The sequence below is a fragment of the Eleutherodactylus coqui genome, chromosome 4 (assembly GCF_035609145.1).
Source record: "Eleutherodactylus coqui strain aEleCoq1 chromosome 4, aEleCoq1.hap1, whole genome shotgun sequence".
Taxonomy (NCBI): domain Eukaryota; kingdom Metazoa; phylum Chordata; class Amphibia; order Anura; family Eleutherodactylidae; genus Eleutherodactylus; species Eleutherodactylus coqui.
In genome coordinates this window covers 221,469,991-221,489,343 of record NC_089840.1, presented here as the reverse complement: position 1 = coordinate 221,489,343, position 19,353 = coordinate 221,469,991, and the positions used below count along the sequence as shown (strand labels likewise).

At 43.8% G+C, this 19,353-nt stretch overlaps 1 protein-coding gene across 1 annotated transcript in view; it reads left to right on the top strand.

Moving 5' to 3' along the window:
• The window catches only part of PCDH15 (protocadherin related 15), a 1,187,477-nt gene that overhangs the window by 938,095 nt on the left and 230,029 nt on the right, over nucleotides 1-19,353 (top strand). Inside the window, exon 26 of the mRNA XM_066601652.1 lies at nucleotides 6,984-7,111. Coding sequence (XP_066457749.1) covers nucleotides 6,984-7,111 — 128 coding nt within the window. The remainder of the gene's footprint in view (nucleotides 1-6,983; nucleotides 7,112-19,353) is intronic.

The following is a 19,353-nucleotide window of genomic DNA, read 5'->3' as shown; positions in this document are numbered from 1 at the left end:
GGTAGCCATCCGTGAGGGAACTGCACTGAAATGGAGCATGCTGCAATTTGTTTCTGGACCAGAAGGTCCGCTAAAACAAGTCTGGACGCTTTAATTCAGCTGCATGTTCCTCTATAGGCGGCTTGACCTGCGGATCATCTGCGCAGGCGCCCCGCACAGATTCCACTATTCAGGTCCGCCTGTGGACATTGGGCCTAAGAAGTGAAAAGGAACAAAAAAGAAGGAAAAATAAGGCTAAGTCTGAAAAAGAAGAAGGAAAAAGGAGAGGGATAAAGAAGAAGGAAAAGGGAGAAGAAGATGGAAGAAGGAGAAGGGAAATAGAAGGAAAAAGATTACACTATTTTTCCTTTTTTCTTCTTCTGCATCAACAGCTTCTTTTTCCTCCTACTTCCTTTTTTTCTTCTTTTTCCTCCTACTTTTTCCTTCTTTTTAAAAGAAAGAACAAGAAGGACAAAGAAGAAGGAAGAAGTTAAATGCCAGGAAGCATGATGGAAAACACAGTCTACATTATAGCCAATACCGTTCGTCAGTTGCCGATTGTTTGAGTGATGTGATGGACCCAGCATTTTTGTGTTTTTGCTATTCGGCCCCTGTGACAGAGGCAGCAATGGAAATATATAGTGCATATAATAGCAGAGGCCAAGCATTTGCTACAGCAGTATTCTGTCTAGGCCAAGGCTTCTCAAACTGTGAAGTACAGCTGGGTAGGCAGCTTTGACGAGTGATTATTTGCTGCCACGGAGACCCCCTTCCTCTGCTTCAGGTGTTATTTATCTTAATTACGGTTAATGTCAAATTGAGAATCCCTATTAGATTAATTGAATTTTACTCTATTTTACATTTGTACATCTGACATTTACAAAATTCCAAGACGCAATTACATGGGTTAATATCATAGAGCTTCTTATTGAGTGCAGCATAAAGTTCATCTTCTTTACAAAGCTGTGATTATACTGCAGCTCCATTCTTCCTGGCATATATGTCTTGCTAAAATACGCAGATAAATAATATTTCATCCGTGTTTGCTTTTTGCAGATCAAAATTCAAATGAAATGTGATTACCATATCGTGTAGGCCTTTGTGGCAGAGAGCAGATTGCTCAGGGTCACTTACATCAGAAATTCTTAATAATGCAAATCCAGAAACTTTCAACCTTAAGCAAACACTCCCACATAAATAAAATGAACTTGGCTAAGCCTAAAATGTTAACTCGGACTACTGGGATAGGACTTAATGAGAATCTTTAGAAATGTAAGGAGAATATGTAATCTGGTTAAACAGAGATTTACCGTTTAGCTAGAAAAATGTAAAATTGGTCATTACATACACAATAAACAATAGATAATTGCCAAGTCATATGAGGGATGGAAAAATGTCACAACTTAGACTTTTGTAGGTGGCCTTAAAAGTCTTCATCTACGCTGAATGGCTACTTTAGACACCTGCCTTTTCACGAAATTAAACACGTGACCTCAGAGGACAGCATAAAATCAAGTTAGCAAGTTAGCAACTTTAGCGTAAACCCACATTAGAAATAGAATTGCAATCTGGGTGACTTTGAATGAGGCATGGTCATCTGTGCAAGACTAACCAGGGCCATTATTTCGAAAATTGCCAACCTTTTGTTGTTCAGCGGCATTAAGAGTATATGAAAAGTGGTGTGATAGAGGAAAACGTCTAGTGTCAGGAGATGTTAACAACTCCTTGATGAAAGGGTTCAGAGAAGGACACCAAAAATCATTCTAAAGAGCAGTCGGTGCAGTCAAGAAAATTGCAGACAAATACAATACTGGTGTTCCAACTAACAAGTCTGAATGCACAAATGCACAACTTGTCTGTCCTTAGCATGGATGGCTATAATAGCAGATGACCAGTGCCATTCAAGTGTCATGGCTGTCTAAGAGAAACGGGCAACACTCCAGTGAGCAAAGGACACAAAATTTGGATAACTGAGAAGTAGGAAAATGCTTGGTTAGATGAAACCAGAGTTCTGCTACGCCGTGCTGATGAGAAGATCAGAATTTGGCACAAGCAGCAGGAATTCATGAACCCTTCCTGTCACATGTCAATAGTAAAGGCTGGTGGAGGTGGAGTAATTGTGTGAGGAATGTTTTTTTGGTACACCGATGTCCAATTTTTGGGTCCTCTGATACCTGTGGATAAATGCCATAATGAATAGCTGTGGTTCTGACTGCCAAAAGCAGTCCAACACACTTCTAGATGGGTGTTTTTGATAAAGAGGCCAGCGCATACCTTGTGTAGATTTCATGTTCTGACGCAGACTGGCTAGACATATGCCAATTTTTTTATACTTTTGACACGTCATTACAGGGCAATTAAGACTTAAGGCTGGATTCAGACGAACGTATATCGGCTGGGTTTTCACACCCAGCCGATATACGTCATCTCTCACTGCAGGGGGGCGGAGCCTGGAAGAGCCAGGAGCAGTGCTCTGAGCTCCCGCCCCCTCTCTGCCTCCTCTCCGCCCCTCTGCACTATTTGCAATTGGGAGAGGCAGGGGGGGGGGCTAATTCACGGAACTTAGCCCCGCCCCATCCCACCTCCTTTCATTGCAAATAGTGCAGAGGGGGTGGAGAGGAGGCAGAGAGGGGGCGGGAGCTCAGTTCCTGCTCCTGGCTCTTCCATCCCCCCCCCCCTGCAGATGAGGACACTGTATATCGGCTCGGCGTGAAAACCCAGCCGATATACGTTCGTCTGAATCCAGCCTAAGGGCCATTTACACAGGATGATTATTACTCAAATTCATTCAAACTAACAAATTTGAGCAGTAATCGTTCAGTGTAAATGAAAAAAAAATGTTTACTATTCCTTAGTGCTGACTAGTCAGCATAAAAAATATTGCTGCATTGTGGGCTTGTCGATGCGTGTAAACTCTTCCCACTCAACGCTTCACATAGAATGCGAAGCGCTGAGCGAGAAGCTCACAGTACAGCAGTAAAGTCTGCCTGTCTAAATACTCTGCACGAGCACTAATGACCTTAGCAGTGATGTCCGCACTTGTGCCGTCGTTTAGACGACTGTTGTCCCATCTAAATGGGAAGTTAGACTAGCATATAAAGTTTCTCTAAGTAAGTTTCCTCCATTGTTTCCTAGAGGTAAGTAAAAAAGTTCCCGTAGCCATACTGATTCTTGCCATCAGACACATGAATTTATTTAAAATTGCAGTTATATTCCTTTTTCATGGCCACTTTTTTTCAGTATGACATGGGCCATTGAATGTAAAGGTTTAGGCACTCGGCATTGCTGTGTGCATAGAATCGTAGTGGTTATTATTGAGCTCTGTGATTTGATGGAGCATACAATAATTTTATTTCTGTTCAATTTGTTTGTCATTAGCTTCTGTTTGAAATCAGAGACATGCAGAATGACAGTCGAGCCCAGCATAAGTCAATGCACACTATATTACAGCTCCATAAGACTTGGTGTTTTTACAGATCCATAATATTCTCGTGTGTGAGGTCTAATAATTTTACTTAACCCCTTAAGGCCTCAGTCACATGAGTGATTTTTTAGTGCCTGTATAGGCGCAATAAAAAAATCGCATTTGAGAAAACCAATGTTTTCCAATGGAAGTGGTCACATGTCCGATTTTTATATGTGCGGAAAGAATCGCACCTGTAAAAAATAAGACACCGTTTATCGCATGTAACCGACGGGAAAAAATGTGAAACCCCTGGCTGCTCTCACATTCAGGGGTTTCACCTTGTTGTCAGTTGCGCCGGCCCCATTGAGAACATAGGGAGTGGATCGCGCTTCCCTACCACTGCTGTGACAGTTATGGCAGAGAATTCCTTCATCCCCACGATGACCGCAGGGATGTAGGAACCACCTGCCACAGCTGTGGCAGAGGACCGCAATGCTATCCCATTGCTTTCAATAGGGACGGCGCTGCTGCCACCTCATTGAAAGCAATTGGATAAAGGCAACCCCTGCAGCGATGATTTTCGGGGTAGGGGGGGGGGGTTGCTTGCATGGCTGAGCGCTGCCTCTGATTAGTCCTCGCGGAGATGAAGGAATCTCCTGCCCTAGCTGTCACAGCTGTGTCAGGGGAGCATGATCCTCTCCCTATGTTTTCAATAGGGCCGGCGCTGCTGCCCATTGACAACAAGGTGAAACCCCTGAATGTGACCGCATCCAGGGGCTTCACATCCAAGGAATCGCCTGATGCAGCTGTCACAGCCACCGCAGGGGATACTGATCGCACTATTATGTGTGGTTTTTATGTGCAATTTTTTTTTCTTGCTCCGGTCATGCGATTTTTAATACATGTGATGTGTGATTTTTTTATATACATGCGCTAAATAATTGCTCATGTGACTGAGCCCTGAGGACACGAACCCTTTTTTTACATTTTCAGTTTTTCCTCCTCTTCTTCAAAAATCATAACTTTTTTATTTTTCCATTCATATGGCTTCATGAGGGCTGAGTTGCATTTTTCAATTGTACCATTTAATGTACCATATAATGTATGTAAAATGTATTAAAAAAAAAGTGGAGTAAAATGTAAAAAAATGTAATTCTGCCATTGTTGGGGGACTTGTTTTTACAGCGCTCAAACTGGGGCAAAAATGACATAATTACTAGAAATAAGCGAGCATCCAAAGGCTCGAGTCCGCGTTATTCAAGTCGAGCTTTTCATAAAATTCGAGAGCTTTACGAACCCCATTGACTACAATGGGAGACTCGAGCATTCTTGTATGTGGGACGCCGGGTGCTGAGCTTTTTTTTTCTCCCTAGGTCGATCTCTCTCTCTCTCTCCCCTACCAGACAAAAAATTTGCCAATGACGCATGCTGCGTCGCGGTGGGGAGGAGCCAAAACAGGAGCCAAAAACTGGGGCGGGGTCGAACACGGCTTGATGCTCGTTCGAGTAACGAGCACCATCGAGTACGCTAACACTCGAACGAGCATCAGGCTCCGCAGAGTATGTTCGCTCAACTCTAGTAATTACTTTATTCTGTCGGACAGTATGATTACGATGATAGCAAATGTATATGATTTTGCTGCCATCATCTTCTGACAGCCATAACTATTTTATTTCTCTGTCAATATAATTGTGTGAGGGCTTATTTTTTGCAGGATGTCCTGCAGTTTCTATTGGTTTAATTTTGGAGTACATATTACTTTTTGTTGAATAGGGTGTGACCAAAAAATGCACAATTCTGTCACTGCATATATATATTTTTTAATAGTGACGTTCACCATTCAGGATTAAGAATGTGTTAGGGCTCCCACCCACTAGCGTTTTTTTCTCCACTGCGCTGCGAGAGTAAGTGAAAACTCTCGCAGAGCAGTGCGAGAAAAATGCTGCGAAATCGCTGCGACAGTCTTTTCAATGGGGCCAGCGGCAGCAGCGCTAGCCCCATTGAAAAGATATGGAGAATGCCGCGGACTTCTACCACAGCTGTCACAGCTGTCACAGCTGTGGCAGGAGTTTCCTTCATCCCCGCGGGGACCGCGGGGATGAAGGAACCCTCTGTCACAGCTGTGGCAGAAGTCAGCGGCATGCTATCCCATTGCTTTCAATGGGATCGGCACTGCTGCTGATCCCATTGAAAGCAGTGGTTTCTGACAAGCCCTGCAGAATGATTATCGGAGAAGGGCTTGAAATATAAGCCCTTCCCTGATAATCATAAAAAAGTGGTTAAAAAAATAATTAAAAAGTTACTCACTTCTCCTGCTGTCAGCCGCGTCCTCCTCCGGCTGGCTCCCCGACACTGCTACTGAGCTCTTTCAGCAGACGGTGATTTAAAAATCCCCGCCTCCTGAAAGGGCTGTGCAGATTGGCTGAGGGCTCAGCCAATAGCAGCTAGTGCTTAGCTATTGGCTGAGTGCTCAGCCAATGGCAGATAGCTCTTAGCTATTCATTCATGAATAGCAATATCTTAGCTATTCATGAATGAATAGCTAGGAGCTATCTGTCATGAAAGCAATGGGATAGCATGCCGCTGACTTCTGCCACAGGTCCCCGCGGGGATGAAGGAAACTCCTGCCACAGCTGTGACAGCTGTGGTAGAAGTCCGCGGCATTCTCCATATCTTTTCAATGGGGCTAGCGCTGCTGCCATTGAAAAGACTGGCGATGTCACAGCGATATCCCAGCGATTTTGGGATATCTGCCTGCGTTTTTCTCGCACTGTGATGCGAGACTTTAACTTTAGAATCGCATCGCAGTGGAGAAAAAAACGCCAGTGGGTGGGAGCCCTTACTTTGATAGATCAGATTTTTACAGGTGCTGTGATACCAAATATGTTTTTATTTATGTTTATTATTAATTTGGGAAAAGGGTTTTTTTTGTCAAACTTTTACCTCCTCAATTTTTTTTTTAATAACTAAGAAAACTTTTTTTTACTTATTTATACCTTTTTTTTTAGTCACCATAGGGGACTTGAACTTGAGATTGTGTTATCGCTTATGCAATATAATGTAATACCATAGTATTACATTATACTGCATAGTGACAGGCAGCCTATGAAGGTGTGCCACATGACTGCATTTACTCATGGCAGCCCTAGGGGCATTCAGAAGGCCCCCAGCTACCATGGCAACAGGACAGCACTCTACAATCTCATCGCCAAGTGGCCATTCAGGACGCCCGAGCAACGATTAGGGCATTTAGAGGCTTAACAACTGGAATCACCTACAAGACAGGTGGGTGTTTGTTATCACAGACCGACCGCGCCTCCCGTGTATGGTGAGGGATACACACCCAGGACATAACTTTACATCCTGTGATGTTAAGGTGTTCTCTGAGTACCTCTAACATTGGTGGCAGTGCGGGGGAACCATAATGTATTTAAACAAAAGCTTACATATTCACCTCCCTCTGTGTGGGCCACCTTGTTCGATTTACTATGTGCTAAATGTTGTAAGGTTTTGAACAAAGATAATATTTTTAGGACTTATGAAATATTTTTGGAGTTTCTCTTTTAGATGAACAACATCTAATTTCTTCTCATTGTAGGTAATACAGCTATAGTGTACATTGAAGTGCAGGATGAAAATGATCATGCGCCACAATTTTCAAAAAGACTCTATCTGGGAGGAGTGTCAGAAGATGCCAGGATGTTTGCATCGGTGCTCAAAGTAAAGGTAAGAAGTGAAAATCTCCATTTATTGATTTAAGTGTTTATATACAGAAATAGTTATTTTCTAAGCATGGAACTTATTAAAAGACCACAGCTTGCCAGTTTTTAAATGACTCGGCATCATGAAATAGACAATAGGTATTGATTTTCTGTGTATTGCTTATAGCACCAGATGCACTGAATACAAAGCTGTAGATGATCAACTTTGCAACATAGATACCATGTGCCGTGATAACTGCTACATGCTTGCCATATAGTGGAAGAGATTATTTAAGTGTGTCACAACTGCAAGTATTTTATGGTAAACCTGGATAATATATGTGTTAGGAATTCCCAACAGCAAATGTGTGTTTATAAGGACCCTTAATCAAATCCCAAATTGTGTTGTCTTATGTTTTCCCAGAAAACGCTGCAAACACATTTATTTTATGTTCCAAACATTGGTGCACATGGTGGAGGCTGTACAGCAATGGCCCTATGTTGCAGTGCTACTCTATAGGACACTATATCTGCCATTTTAGGGCAAAACAACATTATAAGGGCTTATTCACACAATCGTATATTGGCTGGAGTTTTCACGGCTGGCCAATATATGCTACCATCTGATGCACGGGCTCGGCGTATATGCAGTCGGGCAGGGGGAGATAGCTTAGCTCTGCTAAGCTGTCTTCGCCCTTTCCTCCTCCTCACCGGCTCACCTCCTCTCTTCTCCCCTCCATATGTTTGCAATGGAAGGGGGTGAGGCTTCCGCCCCTTGTCTGCAGCCAGAAATGGGAGGGGTGGGGCTGAGTTTAGTTCCGCCCCATCCTGCCCCCTCCTATTGCAAACTGCCGGAGGGGAGAAGAGAGGAGGCTATCGCAGCGGCCATAGTCCGGCCAGGAAGATAGTTCCATGGCTTCTTTCCTGCCCCGTGTGAAAGTGCCGGCCAGGCGCTTTTACGACACGGGAATACGCCTGTGTGATCTGATGCATTGGAATCCAATGCATCAAATGGTAACGTATATCGGCTGGGCGTGAAAACGCTGGCCGATATTAGCTTGTGTAAATAAGCCCTAATACTGGATTTGATGTCTAATGCAATGAAAGCAAACAGAAACAATGTCTGATCCTATAGAAGTCTATGAGTGCCATATTACAGCTCTGCACAACTTGAAGGTCATGCAGAGCAATGATACCAAATGCATAAAGCCCAACACTGGGTTCCCAGAATCATATCTGAGATGCCAAAAGCTGGAGTGTTTGTTTCCCTCCATATGGCATGGCCTCCAACTACCAGCTTTGGCTCTGCTCAGACCTTGTTATTGCTCTGTCCCTGGTTCCCTTTAAGGTTTCCGATTGAAGTCCTGAAAACTGCACCCTTGGACAGGACCTGACTGGCCCTGATCTTCGCCATTAATAAAAAAAAACTTAAAGATGGAGACAAATAGGTTTCTGTTTTGTTGCATCATTTACAGCTGGAAAGATTGACATTGTGGGCTGCGCTCTACTTTCCAGTACAAAATGCCAGAAAGGAACAGAAACCTGCTGAAACCTAGAGCTATTGGTCTCCGTTTTAGCAGCTTTCATTAATGGCCAACATAGGTTCTATTCAGGTCCCGTCCAGGGGTGCAATTCTGAGGATTTTTTAACTAAAACTCTGAAAGGATCCCTGGACAAAGGTGATAATGAGGTCTGAACAAGACACTTTGTTGGTCTTTCAATTCTATTTTTCATTTTCGTTGGTCATATTTTTAGATTTTTAGATTTATACTGTTTATATGCTGAATTACCACTTTATTAATGACATCTGCTTTTTCGTGACTGGAGCTTCTCAGTATGGAAATTGGACATGTGACCACCAACCTCAGCAAATAAGTGTTCTGTGGATCAGTTACAGTATGACTCCACATCAGAATGGGAAAATTAAGCAATTTGAGCAACTTCCAATGGGACTAGACTAGCCGGGACAAGTTTTAAAAAACTGCCAGCCTTGTGAAGATCTTGCATGCAACTGTATCAGGAGTATACAGAGAATAGTTTGTTAAGGAAAAACATCTAGCAAACAGCTCATCAATGAAAATAGCAATAGTAAAGCATTCTTTTTAATACTCTTTATTGTATTTTCCCTCTGTTTTTCCTCCTAGAAAAATATTACTAAGGCCGCCTTTATCTCTGTCTACTAAAACCTTAGCAGAAACATGTTAACCCCTTAACAACAAGGCCTATTTTGGTCACAAGGATATAATTTTTGGGGGATTTTTATCTCCACTTTTCAAATACCATAACTTTTTTATTTTTCAGTTGACTTGGCCATACGAGAGCTTGTTTTTTGAATGGCAAACTGTATTTTTTATTAGTACCACTTGGGTAAATATAATATATTTAGAGATGAGCGAGCGTACTCGTCCGAGCTTTATACTCGTTCGAGTATTAAGGTGTTTGAGATGCTCGTTACTCGAGACGAGTACCACGCGATGTTCGAGTTACTTTCACTTTCATCTCTGAGACGTTAGCGCGCTTTTCTGGCCAATAGAAAGACAGGGAAGGCATTACAACTTCCCCCTGCGACGTTCAAGCCCTATACCACCCCCCTGCAGTGAGTGGCTGGCGAGATCAGGTGTCACCCGAGTATTAAAATCTGCCCGCCCGCGGCTCGCCACAGATGCATTCTGACATAGTTCAGGGAAAGTGCTGTTGATGCCGGAGCTGCTATAGGGAGAGCGTTAGGAGTGATTTTAGGCTTCAAGAACCCCCACGGTCCTTCTTAGGCCATAGAAATTGCAGATCGCACCTATCTGCGATTCCTGTTCTCTTCTCTATATGCGCTCAATGGGGCCGGCGGCAGCAGCGCCGACCCCATTGAGAACATATAGAAGACAAATCATTCTTCTCTGCCACAGCTGTAACAGCTGTGGCAGAGAAGAACGATGTTTGCCCATTGAATTCAATGGAGCCGGCAATACAGCAGGTTCCACTGAAAGCAATGGGCTGCCGGCGTGCGTGGGATGAATGGTCGGGAAGGGCTTAAATATATAAGCCCTTCCCTGCAATTCATCCAGAAAAGTGTTAAAATAAAAAAAATTAAAAAAAATATATATATATATATATATATATATATATATATATATACTTACCTTGCCCCGGCAGACGGAGTTCAGCCGCGGCGGCCGGCAGTGGGTGTGAAGGGGGTGTGAGTCAGACTCAGCGCTGAGCCAATCAGGGGGCAGGTCTGACTCACACCCCCTTCACACCCACTGTAGGCCGGCCGCGCTGAACTCCGTCTGCCGGGACAAGGTAAGTATATACCGGCGTATAAGGCGACGGGGTGTATAAGACGACCCCCCAACTGTCACCTTATACGCCGGGAATACAGCGGAGCAAAAAATAAAAATCATTACTCACTTCCCCCGGCGTTCTGCGGCGCTGCTGCAGGCTGTCGCTCCCTCCTGGTCCCTGGCAGAGCATTGCTTTCTGGACGCAGGGCTTGAAATCCCCGCCTCCAGAAAGCTACTGTGATTAGCTAACACACGCCGTCAGCCAATCACAGCCATTCAATGACATCATTGTCATTGGCTGTGATTGGCTGAAGGCACGTGTGTTTTCTGGAGGCGGGGATTTCAAGCCCTGCATCAAGAAAGCAATGCTCTGCCGGGGACCAGGAGGGAGCGACAGCCTGCAGCAGCGCCGCAGAACGCCGGGGGAAGTGAGTAATGATTTTTATTTTTTGCTCCGCTGTATTCCCGGCGTATAAAGTGACAGTTGGGGGGTCGTCTTATATGCCCCGTCGACTTATACGCCGGTATATACGGTATATTTTTTTTATTTTTACACATTTCTGTATGAATTGCAGGGAAGGGCTTCTATATTTAAGCCCTCCCCGACAATTCATCCCGCGCACGCCGGCAGCCCATTGCTTTCAGTGGAACCTGCTGTATTGCTGGCTCCATTGAATTCAATGGGCTAACATCGTTCTTCTCTGCCACAGCTGTTACTGCTGTGGCAGAGGAGAACGATCTTTATGCTGACAGTGCGGAGGGGGGGCACTCTTGCCGCTATTGTGGCTTAATAGTGGGACCTGGGAACTTGAGATGCAGCCCAACATGTAGCCCCTCGCCTGCCCTATCCGTTGCTGTGTCGTTCCCATCACTTTCTTGAATTGCCCCGATTTTCACAAACGAAAACCTTAGCGAGCATCGGCGATACACAAAAATGCTCGGGTCACCCATTGACTTCAATGGGGTTCGTTACTCGAAACGAACCCTCGAGCATCGCGATAATTTCGTCCCGAGTAACGAGCACCCGAGCATTTTGGTGCTCGCTCATCTCTAAATATATTGTAAAACTTTTATTAATGTTTTGGCGTGCAGGGAGAGAAAACACATCAATTCTGCCATTGTTTTTTTATAGCATTCATCATGCAGCAGAAATGACATGATAATTTTTTTCTGTGGGTCGTTATGATTATGACTATGTCAAAATTATTATTACCTTGTTAGGCCTTTGCACTTTTGCACAGTAATTTTTTTTCTTTTTTACATTGTTTCATTCAAATTCCCATAACGTTTTATTTTTCCATTCACGGACCTCTGTGAGGGCTTGTTTTTTTGCGTGACGAGTTATAGTTTATATTGGTACTCTTTTGGGGTACATAGGGCTTTTTTGATCACTTTTAGAGCTTATTCAGACGACCGTATATCGGCTGCTTTTTCACACTGAGCCGATATACGGTGTCCTTGTCTGCAGGGGAGGGGGGGGGGGAGAATGGAAGAGCCAGGAGCAGGAACTGAGCTCCCACCCCTTCCCCGCCCTTTCTCCGCCCATTGCCACTATTTGCAATGGGAGGGCGGGGCAGGGGCGGAGCTAAGCAGGGAGGGGGAACTTAGCTCTGCCCCACCTTCTCCCATTGCAAATAGTGGCAGGGGGCGGAGAGGGGGCAGGAGCTCAGTTCCTGCTCCTGGCTCTATCATCCTCCTCCCCCTGCAGACAAAGACACCGTATATTGGCTCGGCATGAAAACCCTGTCGATATATGGTCGTCTGAATAAGCCCTTATTGTGGTTTTTTGGAAGACATAATAAACAAATTAAGCATTTTGCCTCAGTTTTTTGGTCTGTTTGGTTTTTTTTTTGCTATACAGGATAAATGGTGTGTTCAATTTATTGTGCAGATTGTTACAGATAGGATGATACCAAATATGTGGGATTTTAAAAATTGTTGATTTTTTATATAGACAAAAGTGCACAAAAAATGTCTTTTCTTTGGGTTTTTTTTATGTGTTTTCTTTTTACACTATGTTTATTTTTTTTGCACTTTATAAGTTACTGTAGGGGACTTGAACCATAAAAGCTATGGTCACTGTGATAATGCATTGCTGTATGTCTATACTACAATGCTTCATCGCTTACAATAGTCAATGTCTGGTTGCTATAGCAACCTATGGGCCCTTCATGATTTCATTGTGAAGGGCTGATAATGTCACAGAAGAAGCTGGCTCCCTCTGCGAACCCTTTATGTCCGCGATGTATAATTATCATGGCATGTAGGGGAATAACATTAGAGATAGCTGTTCTCATCGATCCCAGCTATTGCGGCAGCAGACCGGCTATCAGTCACAGCTGGCTCCCACTGCAGTATGGCCCAAGCTCAATTCTGAGCCCCTTGTTGCGCTACCTACAACCCTGCCAGGATGTAAACTTATGTCCTGTAGTACTAAGGGGTTAAACATAAACTTCTGTATCTTTACATGGGTACAGTTCATTGGAAAAAAGGTTGTGCATCACTAAATGTCACATTATCTAAGCAAGTGTTTTTCAACTCCACTCCTTAAAGGGGTTGTCTCGCGAAAGCAAGTGGGGTTAAGTACTTCTGTATGGCCATATTAATGCACTTTGTAATATACATCGTGCATTAAATATGAGCCATACAGAAGTTATTCACTTACCTGCTCCGTTGCTGGCGTCCCCGTCTCCATGGCTCCGTCTAATTTCGGTGTCTTCTTGCTTTTTTAGACGCGCTTGCGCAGATGGGTCTTCTCCCTTCGGCTCGGCACCAGCTGCGTTTTGGCTCCGCCCCCTTGTACGCGTCATCGCGTAGCTCCGCCCCCGTCACATGTGCCGATTCCAGCCTCCTGATTGGCTGGAATCGGCACATGTGACGGGGGCGGAGCTACGCGATGACGCGTACAAGGGGCGGAGCCAAAACGCCGCTGCTGCCGAGCCACTCGAAGGGAGAAGACCCATCTGCGCAAGCGCCTCTAAAAAAGCAAGAAGACACCGAAATTAGACGGAGCCATGGAGACGGGGACGCCAGCAACGGAGCAGGTAAGTGAATAACTTCTGTATGGCTCATAATTAATGCACAATGTACATTACAAAGTGCATTAATATGGCCATACAGAAGTACTTAACCCCACTTGCTGCCACGAGACAACCCCTTTAAGGCACCTTAACAGGTCATATTTTCAGGATATCCTACAATTAAAACACCAGTGGCAAGGTCTGAGGCGAAGACAATCATCATGTAACCTGTGAGGCGCTGAGGAAATCCAGAAAACATGACCTGTGGGGATCCATGAGGACTGGAGTTGGGAATTACTGATCTAACAGGTATCTAGTAAATGTAAGTCAAGAGATGAAAATAAGTTACAATAATGGCGACCACACCCCGGATTCTGCAGCAAATACCACCCAGAGCATACAGAGCAAAAGTGATTCTTCATGCACACGAGTGGAAACCAATTGTGGTTTCCGTTCGCGGGTCAAAAATCGTAGCATGGTCTGTCTGCAACTCAGATTGCAGATGGGCTGCGGATTCCACTGGGAAGGCAGGAGTTTAGAAATCTGTACTGCGGATGTCCGACGGCGACAGAAAAGAAGAAGAAAATACAGGTGCGCGCGGATCCCAGCTGGGCATAGGGTCGGATTCCGTGTGCATGCAGCCTTTATGTCATTTGACTGCTCACTTTACTTCTAATACTATTTCCAAACTGGAGGATAGAATCCCTATAAAAATAATTAGAACTGTAATTGTGTTTGTGATAATTACAAGATTTGTAGGGAAGCAAAAATACAACTTATTAATAGTTTGAAGTGAACCATTTGTAATTTAATTCACTATTACATTTAATTTATTTACATTTGATTACATTTTAATTAGCATTCCACTTTCTAACTATGCATGAGCCAGTAATAAAGCTTTACAAAAGATACTGTAGAAGTACTTTCTTAAGGCCATAGCAATAAGATACAATGCAAACTCAATTCTTGTATATATATATATACAGTTAATATATAATGTATGCGCCTAGATTTAAAGGGGTATTCCAAGACTTTTACCATCGATGAACTAACCCCTAGGATAGGTCATTAATAGTTGGTTGACGGAGGTCCGCGGCCTGAGATCCCTGCTGATAATAATAATAATAATCTTTATTTATTTATATATCGTAGTGCCAACATATTCCACAGCGCTTACAAGACAGGGGGAATAAAACAAAACCATGTTTACATGAAGTAATCAATTGGTGGAAACAGTAGGGGTGAGGGGTCTGCTTCAATGAGCTTACATACTACAGATAATGGGGTGATGCAGAAGGTAAAGGGTCTGGATATGTGCATAGTATGGTGAGGTGGAGAGTAAGGGGTGCTATATACTATGGTCAGGTTGAGCCGCATAGTGGCTGAATCGCCCGGACTGCAGGGGGCAGTTGGTTAAGGCTAGCAGAAATTGCAGTCAGTAGGACATGGAGCATGTCATCAGAGGAATTATAGAGGGGTTTGGTTTAGGGAAGATGGTATGCCTCCTTGAAGAGGTGTGTTTTTAGAGCACACCTGAAATTTTGCGTGTCAGTGATTGCCCGGATAGTTTCGGGTAGCGCGTTTCAGAGGACTGGTGCTTGGAGGCAGGAATAAGAGGTTCAAATTGTCAGTGCAGTAGGATGGAAATTGGACAGGACCAGAACTGTAATAGAGAGCTTCACTCCCATTGAATTCAATGGTAACACCGTCTTCCACCACACTTCAGACTTCACATTGCGGTCAGAGCTGGAAGTGTAAAAGAAGGTATTGCTCTCAATTATCTAAATTACACTTTTGGCCCTGATCACCAATGACAACTTCCAGCCGGCTGCACTAACAGTGGGCTGGAAAATCAACTGATGGTGGGTATCTAGAGCAGTGGACCCCCGCTGATCAACTACTGATGACCTATTGTGAATCATCAAAGTCCCAGAATACCTCTTCAAGTAACAGATTTCAGTCATTATCATGCATCAAATAAACCCTAAAATTTGTCTAGGCTTTAACCCCTCAGTAACCAAGCTTTTTTCTATTTTTCCATTTTCGCGTTTTTCTTCCCCCCTTTAAAAAATTGTAACTCCTTTATTTATCCATAGACGTAACTGTATGAGGGCTTGTTTTTTGCGGGAAGAGGTTTATTTTTCAATGGTACTATTTAGTGTACCACACAATGTACAGAAAAACTTTTTCAAAATTCAAAGTAGAAAGAAATGGAAAAAAATTAAATTCCGCCATATTTCGGTGCGTCTTGTTTCTACTGCGTGCAAACTTCACCAAAAATGACATGATAACTTTATTCTATGGGTCAGTATGACTACTACATTACCAAACTTTTATAGTTTTGTTTTTTTTTGCTGTACTTTTATTTTTTTCAAAGAATTTTTTTTTTTTTATTATCTTCCGAGCCGTAGTTTTTTTTATTTTTCCATTCACATAGTTGTGCGAGGGCTCATTTTTTGTGGCACATCCTTTAGTTTGCATCAGTAGCATTTTGGAATACATATGACTTTTTGATCACTTCTTATTGCATTTTTTCTTGGAGACCAGGGTGACCGGTGCTCTCCTTCTGTTTGTCTATCTCTCTCTGTCTATCAGTCTCTCTCTGTCTATCGCTCTCTCTCTGTCTTTTTTATTGCTCTTTCTCTGTCTATTTCTCTCTGTCTCTCTCTTGCTATCTCTCTATTTGTCTCTATTTATGTCTCTTTGTCTTTCACTCTGTGTCTTTCTCTCTGTCTCTCTCTTTATCTCTCTCTGTCTGCATCTCTCTATCTGTCACTTTCGTTGTCTGTCTCGCTGTCTGTTTCTGTCTATCTCTCTCCCTCTTTCTGTCTCGGTATTGCTCTATCTCTCTGTCTATCTCTTTCATTTTCTTGCTCTCTGTCTCTCTATCGTTCTCTCTCTGTCTCTCTAATGCTGTCTCTCTCTATTGCTCTCTCTCTGTTTCTCTATACCTCTCCCTCTGTCTGTTTCTCTATCGCTCTCTCTCGCTGTCATTTTCTCTGTTACTCTCTTTCTGTCTGTATCTATTGCTCTCTTTATCTTTCTCTCTCTATCGCTCTCTTTTTTTCTCTATTGCTCTCTCTCTCTGTCTCTCACTATCTATCACTCTCTCTGTCTCTCTATTGATTTCTCTCTGTGCTTATATCACTCTTTCTCTCTATGTCTCTCTCTATCGCTCTCTCTGTATCTATCGCTCTCTCACTCTGTCTCTCTATTGCTCTCTTTCTCTCTGTGTCTGTCTCTCTATAGTTGTCTTTTTTCTATTGCGATCTCTCTATTGCTCTTTCTTTCACTGTCTCTCTCTATTTCTATTGATCTCTCACTCTGTCTCTCTATTGCTCTCTTTCTCTCTATCATTGTCTCTCTATCACTGTCTCTCTATTACTCTTACTCTCACTGTCTCTCTGTCTCTATCGCTCTCTTACTCTGTCTCTCTATTGCTCTCTCTCTGTCTCTATCGCTCTTGGTGGGGCAGTGTATGGTGCAGCTTAGCAGTGTATGCTGTGTTGCTTAGCAATGCTTCACTCATTTCAGCGCATGCCTGAAGCACAGCAGCGCACACCCATGAACTTAACATTGCAACTTTCAACCCGCCTGACAGTCCCTAATTGTATTAAACTCACATTTGATGAATTCAAGGCACCGGGGAGCATGTGTGTCATCTAATGACACCAACATCATACACCAAAGTTACAGAAAAGGGGTCAAAGTGTGGTGCAAGAAAAATCAAGTAGGCTGATTTACATTAGATTTTTATAACAATTGAGATTTAATTATGTTTCTTTTAACGTGCATAAGCCCTATTAGGCCATGTAAACATTATGAGAAAGAGGGGGAGCAGATTAGAGAACAGTTCTTTAAGACTTGAGCCATCCATTTCATTTCAATGACCACTATGCAATTACTGCTGCAGTAGAAATATGTGACTGGTCAAAGCTTCCTCTGGCAACTCCATCATAGCCAGTTTTAATTTCTCATCTGATAGCTGCCGCCCTCAATGCACATTATGGCCTTAGTCAGACGGGCGTTTTTTCGCGCGATTTGCGGATCGCATGACTGATGCGCATCCGTAAATCGCGTGACCGGTGCCCGAAAATCTGCTCCTAGCCGCGTTTCATTAGAAACGGGCCGGAGCTGTCCAGCGCATTGCATTCAATGGAGCCGGCAATACAGCCGGCTCCATTGAAAGCAATGCGCTGCGGGCGAGTGTGGGATGAATTGTTGGGAAGGGCTTAAATATATAAGCCCTTCCCTGCAATTCATCCAGAAATGTGTTAAAATAAAAAAATATATATATATACTCACCTTGTCCCGGCAGCAGGAGTTCAGCACGGCCAGCCTGCAGTGGGTGTGAAGGGGGTGTGAGTCAGACCTGCCCCCTGATTGGCTCAGCGCTGAGCCAACAAGGGGGCAGGTCTGACTCACACCCCCTTCACACCCACTGCAGGCCGGCCGCGCTGAACTCCGTCTGCCGGGACAAGGTAAGTATATATATATTTTTTTTATTTTAACACATTTCTGGATGAATTGCAGGGAAGGGCTTATATATTTAAGCCCTTCCCGACAATTCATCCCACACTCGCCCGCAGCGCATTGCTTTCAATGGAGCCGGCTGTATTGCCGGCTCCATTGAATGCAATGCGCTGGACAGCTCCGGCCCGTTTCTAATGAAACGCGGCTAGGAGCAGATTTTCGGGCACCGGTCACGCGATTTACGGATGCGCATCAGTCATTAAATCCCCACCTGCTGAATAATACAGGAAGCAGTTTAGGAGAACTGTCGGCCAGACGCGGCTGAACTCGGGCTGCAGCGGAAAGGTGAGTATAAATTTTTTTTTTATTTTTACACATTTTAGGATGATTTTCAGGTAAGGGCTTATATTTTTAAGCCCTTCCCGAAAATTCATCCCGCGCTCGCCAGCAGCCCATTGCTTTCAATGGAGCCAGCTATATTGACGGGGCTGAGCCAATCAGGGGGCAGGTCTGACTCACACCCCCTTCACACCCACTGCAGGCCGGCCGCGCGGAACTCCGGCTGCCGGGAGCAGGTGAGTATATATATTTTTTTTATTTTAACACTTTTCTGATGAATTGCAGGGAAGGGCTTATATATTTAAGGCCTTCCCGACAATTCATCCCGCGCACGCTGGCAGCCCATTGCTTTTAATGGAGCCGGCTGTATTGCCGGGCAAACATCGTTCTTCTCTGCCACAGCTGTTACAGCTGTGGCAGAGAAGAATGATTTGTCTACTATATGTTCTCAATGGGGTCGGCGCTGCTGCCGCCGGCCCCATTGAGCGCATATAGAGAAGAGAACAGGAATCGCAGATCGCAGATAGGTGCGATCTGCGATTTCTGTTCTATAATTTATCGGACGAGCGCATAAAAAGTGCTCATGTGTCCGATACCATTGCAAAGCAATGGTTTTATAAAATCGCCGGACGCATGCGCAAATCGCGCGAAAAAACGCCCATCTGACTAAGGCCTATATCGTTGGCCATTCCAACTGGAATTTGTAGATTTAACAGAAAATTGCATGTGCTAAGAATGGACTTTATTGGCCTTAGTCATATTGTAGTTATTGCTTGCAATGAGTGAAAATACAAGACTTGTTGAATATCATGCGAAGAATGAAAAATAATGGTGGAAATAAAGGATCTTGCGCTTCCTCATAGTGGTGAACAAAAATGAACAATGTAAGAAAGGTGTTCACTTTCTTTTGTGTGTGTGTGTGTGTGGGCGGGGGGGGGGGGGGGGGTTCATGCTTTAAAGATCACCCAAAACTGGAGAAATGACTCCTTATATCGAATTCCAATGGGAACCTCCAAAAGGGTCCAAGGAGGTTAGCAAACCTTGTTGAATTTTAGAGTTTGCTAACCTCCTTGGACTATTTTGGAAGTTCCCATTGGAATTCGATATGAGTCATTTCTCCAGTTTTTTTTTTCTTTTAAGGCATGAGACCCCCACAAAAG